We start from the raw sequence: 7987 nt of genomic DNA on the forward strand, positions 1-7987 counted from the left end.
GATAGAAGTGTAACATTAGGAAATCTATAGGGACTAATATAAAGTCTACCTTTCCTGTCGAAACACATAACTATGGCAATAAATAATATCAAACAAAAAAATCCAAAATAAAAAATAAAAAATAAGTGTTCTTTCCTTCTTCGTTTGCCATCACCAGTCACCTTCCGATCACTCTCTCTCTCCATCATCCTCCGTTTTTCGGTTAATCAGAAAAAGATAATATCGGAAAATTCCGAGATTAGCTTTGGACGAATGAACGAATGATTCTCTCAATCTGACGGCTGTGATCGAGTTAACACTGCAAATCATGTGGTCTTCCTTTTGGAGATCCAGAGATCGTTTCTCCTTAGATGAACTCAGGCCTCTCTCTCTCTTAGTTCTCACTAATTTCTCTTTTTATTGTACTAATTACTTTCAATTTCGCGCGATTGTTTTTTATTGTACTGTGTTTAACAGTCAATTCGCTTTTGATTTTTCAAGGAATTTACACTCTTTAGTCAATTGCGTCTATTTTTGTTTTCAAATTATTAGTAAAACACGAGTCAATTGCGTCTATTTTTGTTTTTTGTTTTCAAATTATTAGTAAAACACGTCACTTTCTACTATTTAATTCGACAATCTTTTGAACAAAATTTTAATTTTAATTTTTGTTTACTTTGTTTGCAGATATTTAATTGATCAGCTGCAAAAAGTTCAAATTGTAAATAATGTTAATAAGGTAAGTAATTAATTCTTAATTAAAAATCAATGTAGTTTTTTTTTTTTTAATTTTACACTCATTGAACCGAATTTTGTTGTTGTTGTTGTTGATGATAATTATGATGATGATGTTAAAGGACTTTGTAATAGAGGCGTTGAGATCGATATCGGAGTTAATAACGTACGGAGACCAGCATGATTCAAACTATTTTGAGTAAGACTGATAAAAAAATTGTATAAATTTTTGTTTCCATAGGTTAGGTTTCTGTTATTTTTTCATGAATTTTGAGTGTTATTCTTTGTGCTTTGTAGGTTTTTTATGGAAAGGCAAGTAATGGGAGAGTTTGTGAGGATACTAAAGGTTAGCAGAACTGTTTCAGTTTCACGCCAGTTGCTGCAAACGATGAGCATCATGATTCAGAATTTAAAATCTGAGCACGCAATATGTGAGTTTGGTTGTTGAAGTGTTGAATTTTGTTCGTTTTGGAGGATGTTGGATATGTTTAACAAGTTGTTTTTGTTTTTGCAGATTATATGTTCAGTAATGAGCATATTAATTTTTTGATAACTTATGCATTTGATTTTAAGAATGAGGAGTTGTTGTCTTACTACATTTCTTTCTTGAGGTGTGTGTTTTGTTTTTGAAGTTGTTTTGGTGGTAATTGACTGTTATGTTGGTAATTTGTATTGAGTATGATCTTCTAACAACATGTTTTGCGGTTTGCGAAGAGCAATAAGTGTGAAGCTTGACAAGAACACAATTTCTTTGTTCGTGAAGACGCAAAATGTAGGTTTTTCTGTTTTTTCTGCTTCGTTTTTATTGCATGATCCCATTGTTTTCATATTGTGTATTTTAAATGTTGCCTGCGCCTGAAGGTTCAATGAATATTGAAATTGATAATAAATAAAGATAACGTTGAGATTTGATGTTGAGTATGTATTTGATGAGGGAAATCCCGTAGCATGTTTCTGCACGTATAGATGTGGACAATTGCATACCCGTGCAGTCTACCATATCATTGACACTTTCAACAGTCCACTTGAACAGCACTATATAGTGCTTTTGAGTATTATATGTTGATGAGAACTACTGAAACTGAAATCCTAGGGCACCTGGCTGATTGTAAGTGGTTCAAGCTGACAAGCAATGCATGGCTTTCTGCCTAAACAACAGCAGAGCCTCAATCCCCAACTAGTTGGGGTTGTTGTTTGCTGGCCTAAACATTGCATCAATTTCAGTTATATTATTTTCATGCTCTTATTCATGTTTTTCTTAATTTCTACTTGGCTATATCTGTAATCAAGCCATCTCTGTGCATGGTATAGCTTATTGATGTTTTCCTCTACAACTTTGTGCATGTAGGAAGAAGTTGTTTCATTTCCGTTGTATGTTGAGGCTATACAGTTTGCTTTCCATGAAGAGAATATGATCCGTACTGCAGTCCGTGCTCTGACACTCAATGTCTATCATGGTGAGTAGGTGTTATTCTATTCCTGCTCCTTTTGCGCCAACTGTTTTTCTTTCAATGGTATATTGTAAACTGAACAAGTTTTCTTCTATTTCCTCTTGGTTTTCAGTTGGAGATGAATCTGTGAATAGATTTGTTGTGAAGGCCCCTCATGCTGATTATTTTTCAAACTTGCTTACTTATTTCCGGAAGCATTGCATCGATCTAAATGGATTGGTCTCTGAAACTCTAAAGTAAGAGTAGGATAGTTAAAACTTTACATCACAGCGAGTTGAAAGTACTTATTCCTAAATATTGTTGTTTGTTTGCCGAGGCAGAAACCCAGACTCAGATGCAACCACTGCGATTCTTGCTGCTGTGGATGAAATAGAAGATGATCTCTACTATATTAGTGATGTTATTTCTGCAGGGATTCCTGATGTTGGGAGATTAATAACGGACAGAATTATGCAACTTTTGATTCTTCCTTTGCTTCTTCCATCTTTGCAGTTGGATGCTGCTAATGTATGAACTTGCTATTGTTTCATGCTTTTATTCATTCTTTAATTTTTCCCTTTGAGCTTAAGGGCTTTTAACAGTCTGCTGATGCACTTTTTGAATTTGGAATACAAATTGTTCTTACTTAACCTCTGATAGCTTGTGAATTCAGGATATTCAGATTGGCGCTATCACTTCTCTATATTTGCTCTGTTGCATCCTACGCATAGTTAAAATCAAAGATTTGGCAAATACCATTGCTGCTGCTCTTTTCTGTTCACCGGAGGCATTCATTGCAGATTCTGATACTAAACTCAATGGTTATGTGCCTGATCATGTGCATGAAATCCAGCAGCCAGAAAATGAGAATGTGATTGAGGTGAATGGATGCTCAAAACAGATCATGCAGAGCTTGTCTAGTTCTTCCCAAGTTCGTACTGAAGATATTATCTCAAAAGGTGTTTCTCATTCAACTTTGAGGTAAAGATTAATAAATTCTGAAGTACTAAGTCTCTTTTTATTTTCGATCTCCTCCCTCACTGTCCAATTTTAGTCTACTCTTTGTTGTTTGCTTTATAAAATGAAAAGAATGTTTTCTTTCTCTGCCCAACTGAATATCTAACTGAGCACTGGCTGCCTTCTAAATGCTGCTGCTTGACTTGAACTGCAGTTTCTGATTCACTAGCTTTCTGATTTTTCAGCCTTTGTTTGCTATCCCTTCCAATTTTATCTCGATCTGTGTAATACTTGCAGGGATGCTTTGCTCTCATATATTACAGTTGGAGATGATCTTCAAGTTCTGGGTTCTTTGAGCATGCTGGCTACGTTGTTGCAAACAAAAGGTTTTCTTTTGGGAATTATTCAGCTTCAGTTTCTACTGATTTCTATTGCTGTTATCTTATTGGATATCTCTTTTAGTAGAATTAGATGAAATAATGCTAGATGCTCTTGGAATCCTCCCCCAGCGCAAGCAACACAAGAAACTCTTACTGGTAAGATATGAATATGTTTTTTTCCCTGTGATACCTGTGTTATGATACTTTCTTATTTGTTCATTTTTCCCACTTCATGTGTGGTAAACAATATGCATCTCATATTTCTTTCTACTAAATTGTGAATTCGAATTGTGTTTATTAGCTAGATATCGTCAACAACTTTCAGTGATTAACCGTTAGCAGCTCTAAGATAGCTGTGTATTTGCCAATATAGCATGGATTTTAATTGTATCTAATACTTGGGCTTCAAGATCCTGTTATTTCTAATCTAAACTACTATTTGGTGAAACTTGTTACGTGTTGATTGGTTAAGGAAGTGTAAAGTAATCAGCTTGTCCTCCTCTCTGCAGCAAGCATTGGTTGGCGAGGACTCACGGGAAGATCAACTTTTTTCATTAGGAAGCAGCTCTATAAGAGATGAATTTAATTGTGAGCTTGATGGCTATCTACAAACTCTAAAGGTAATGATTCCTTCCCCTTCTCTCCCTCAAGAAATATTAGCAATGGATTACAGTTTATAATTAGGATTTAATATTTTGATTGCTTATAAGATTAAAATTCAAAATTGATTTAGTTGCAGGGCAGAGAATTACTTTAGCATCTGTTTGAATTGATTCGGCTAGTATTGTGTTGTTTTGCTGTTGTACCCTGCTTGTCAGAATATTTTGTTTTTGTTTTTGAGGAGAAACTAGGGTTTTACTGCACAGAATAGATGTAGTTTTATTCAACAAATCCGGTTAATCATCATCAAACTTAGACATACAATGCCCCTCTTCTCTGAGGAATCAAACTGTTTCACTACTGATATGTCCATGCTCATCAATTATTCTTTTTTAAAAGTAATTATGATCAAGAATTTCCTTTATTGCGATGTGCTTACACTTATTACACGAAGTTTTTATCCTGTTCTGATATTGCTTGTTACTTCCTATCTTATTTTGAGGAAGCAAAACACTTTCATTTCCACATGATGATTGTTTTCTTATTCCTTTAAATAATATATAACAGGATCAGTATGGAGTAGCATGCTCTTCTCTGGAGGTGGGAACAACCCCCTCTGCACATAGATTTCAGGTACATTTTTCTTTTTGAGTCAAATGTGAGCTCTTTGAATGCATTTGTGGCCTATCGATCTGAATATGTTCTGGGATAGAAATTTAATTTTATTGGCCTGCACTTTAGTTGACAGCAGGAGCTTCAGGTATATAATCCTTGTGATATGCATTGTCTTCTAGATTGCTGCAGCCCGAGGCAGCAAGAAAAATCAGGAAATAAATATATTTTTTTTACCTTTTTCTATAAAAAATTATGATGTGAGAAATTATGTCCCAAAACCTTCTATCGTTAAAACATGGACCTTGCTACAAGTTGATTGTTGCAAGTTGAAGTTCCTCTTACATAGCAGACAGGAATTATGCTTGCTTATCGTACTTTGCTGAACATTCTTTACTAAATTGAAAATTGACATGGTTCAACCTCCATTCCCTTTAAAATGTTAATGAGCTCCTCTTTTGGGAAAATATCCTATAAGTACTTGATGCTTGATTGGTCATGTAATGTGTTGTGCAGGTACTCCACACATTGGTTAGTCTTTTTTGCCGTACAAATATATCTCCGGAGACATTGTGGGATGGTGGATGGCTTTTTCATCAGCTACTTCCTTATAGTGAGGCAGAATTCAATAGCCAGCATCTTAAATTACTGAAAGTAAGTAATACTCACCAATAAATTTTGTGAATTGTGTCCATATATGATGGCCAGTTATAAAAGTGCAACATAATGGGATGTTAGGTATTTGTCACAATGCAGCCACTGTTTGAAATTGTGATTTTATGCCACTGAGTTTCATGATGCATGTCTTACATTCATAGATGCTGTTGTCTCTGTGGATGATCTAGTAATATCATTATTTTGTAATGATTCAGTAGACTTCTCATACACAGGATTCTTATAAGAATTGCACATGTGCTCTTCTTGAGGAGACCAGAGGTACATGGCCTGATCTACTTGTGTCCATCTTATGTGATGAATGGAAAAGGTGCAAAAGAGGTATTTGGTAGAACTCTGAATGTTATAAATAACTTTTTAAGTAAGTGGTTGACTTGTGTATTTGACCAATTAAATTTGTGCTTTAGCAATGGAAGCTTCGTCTCCTCCGAAAGAGCCAAAGTGCATACTCTTTCCAGTAGAGAAGCCCTCTGCTGATGGTAATGCTATTGTGCATTAGATGTGTTTCTGGATATTCTTCTTCCATTCGTTACAGGGTTGGGAGTTTGTTCACTAATATTCACTCAGTGTTTCTATTTGACTAGTAGATGTTCTTCCCAGTGAATCATCAATTATTGCTGGTGAAAAAATGTGCAAGGTGGTGAAGGTTTGCTTTTGCTTTCTTTCTCGCTCAGCTATTTTTTTCTTCCAAATTGATAAAGTTTGAGAATGATGTAGATCTGGTGTATGCTGATATTATAGAGTCAATGACCTTAAAGATACTCTGTATGCACACACACATGCATGACTTTGCCCTGCTGTTTGAGTTTGTATTATGAGAATTATTGAGAATAAATAGCCTACATAATTTGGCAATTAGATATCGTGTAGGAATTCTGCTGTGTTTCATTCTGTACAGTTACAGTTTCTATTTTCTTATTTTTATTTCCATTTCAGGTGTTTGTGCTTCTTCATCAACTTCACATTTTCTCCCTAGGTAGAGCTTTACCTGACCAGCCTCCTACTTGTCTTCCAAGTGATATCCCTGAAAATTCCCGTGCAAGAACTGCTGGCCTGGATGCTTCAGGTCCAAAACTAGGCGCCGAGTTGAGACTAGGTCAGTTTTCCATCTGGTATTTGATATGGTTAATTGATGATGATAATAACTACGACGACAATGATGGTGATGGTATATAATATGATGATGGTGTGTACTTGTGTGCGTGTGTGAGCATGCGTGTGTTGTGTTGCTTGGAGCACTATTTGCCTTGATAACTGATGATTTCGCCTATATGACCTATTGCTTCCAACTTCTGAAGTATGGCTTTATTTGATTATAAATTTGTTGCGAGAGTCAGGTGATTAAAATATTTCTTGGTTAAATCTCCCTGGTCACTGCCATATGCAGTTGATGCCGTGCCTTGTAGGATTGCATTTGAGAGGGGTAAAGAACGCCATTTTTGCTTTTTAGCAATCTCTGTGGGCACATCTGGGTGGATCCTACTTGCAGAAGAATTGCCCTTGAAGAAGCATTATGGAATCATCCGTATTGTCGCTCCTCTGGCAGGTTCCAATGTATGTCTGGGTTTTTTTGTGCCTTCTCTTTCTTAATATGCATGTGGCTCATTTTTCAGTGAGCATGCACTGCTCGATAATATGACCAGAGATTTCTAATATTTTACTGTTCATGTCTTCTATTTTGGGCCTTGGCAGAATGATTCTAATCTTACACTTATCTTTATTTGTGTCATCAGCCTACAATTGATTTGCTTTATCTTTCTTTATTTGTGTCATCAGCCTACAATTGATGAGAAGCATTCAAGATGGTTACACTTGCGGATCCGTCCATCTACTTTGCCTGTTTTGGATCCTGCTAGATCCATTACTCATGGGAAGGCTAAGACAAAAGCCCTGGTTGATGGGAGATGGACCTTGGCATTCAGGGATGATGAATCTTGCAAGTCTGCATTGTCTATGATTATTGAAGAGTTTGATCTGCAAAGCAGTGAAGTGAAGAGAAGACTAAAATCATTGCTCAACATTGAAGGAGGTATAGATGTTCCAGACACTTTACATCCTTCTGAGGCGTCCGCATCAACTCAAACACCTTCCAATTCATCGTAAGTTCCTACTTGATTTGAGTTCTCAGTAATAGTATGCTTTGGGTGGGAACTTATTACGCTGTCTCACCCTAACAAAAATGTTTATATGGAAACAGTAGATATGCCCAGCAACGTAGATTAACACCCCAATTAAGTCATTCTTTGTATACGAGCTTCCTTCGCCTTGATTTGATGAATTTAGTGGCCTTTTTCTAACATTCTTTAGCCTCTAACCCTGGGCTTCTCTATTTTTTTTTTTTTGTTTTTGAATTTTGTATCGTGTAACATTAGTGTATATCTGAGGCAATTTTATACTAAAAGCTTTTGTTTATTGATATTCAGAGTGCATGTTACAGCTTTATTAAATTCCATAATGTTTGCTAACCTAAAGTTTCCTTCATTCTTGGATGTTAACCCTAATCCTCCTCTAAAATCAGCATAGATATTGATATGCTAATTTTACAAAAACTTTTCCTGGAATGACCTCACGAAGAATCTAATGAGTGGGTCCTACTGGTATATCCTACAAAATGGTGAT

At 35.8% G+C, this 7987-nt stretch overlaps 1 protein-coding gene across 10 annotated transcripts; it reads left to right on the top strand.

Annotated features, from left to right (window-relative positions):
- Window positions 1–83: 83 nt before the first annotated feature.
- On the top strand, window positions 84–7788 carry LOC105119944 (uncharacterized). 10 transcript variants are annotated; one of them, XR_841218.1, is made up of 21 exons: window positions 84–360; window positions 667–718; window positions 837–913; window positions 1012–1145; window positions 1229–1325; window positions 1429–1486; window positions 2063–2171; window positions 2278–2401; window positions 2486–2672; window positions 2818–3125; window positions 3399–3487; window positions 3564–3637; window positions 3991–4101; window positions 4649–4714; window positions 5210–5347; window positions 5569–5689; window positions 5776–5847; window positions 5953–6014; window positions 6305–6464; window positions 6775–6922; window positions 7145–7408. XR_841218.1 is itself a non-coding variant. In XM_011018137.1 (21 exons), the coding sequence occupies exons 1-21, from the start codon at window positions 308–310 to the stop codon at window positions 7469–7471; spliced, it is 2586 nt and encodes an 861-aa protein (XP_011016439.1). In that variant the 5' UTR covers window positions 84–307; the 3' UTR covers window positions 7472–7788. The 10 variants fall into 10 exon arrangements, 9 of the variants coding, with proteins under 9 accessions (XP_011016439.1, XP_011016440.1, XP_011016442.1 ...); XM_011018137.1 differs by having other exon boundaries at window positions 6756–6922; window positions 7145–7788; XM_011018138.1 differs by having other exon boundaries at window positions 5956–6014; window positions 6756–6922; window positions 7145–7788.
- The last annotated feature ends 199 nt before the right edge of the window (window positions 7789–7987 follow it).

This window comes from Populus euphratica, unplaced genomic scaffold, assembly GCF_000495115.2.
Source record: "Populus euphratica unplaced genomic scaffold, PopEup_1.0 scaffold4116.1, whole genome shotgun sequence".
In the NCBI taxonomy this organism is placed as follows: domain Eukaryota; kingdom Viridiplantae; phylum Streptophyta; class Magnoliopsida; order Malpighiales; family Salicaceae; genus Populus; species Populus euphratica.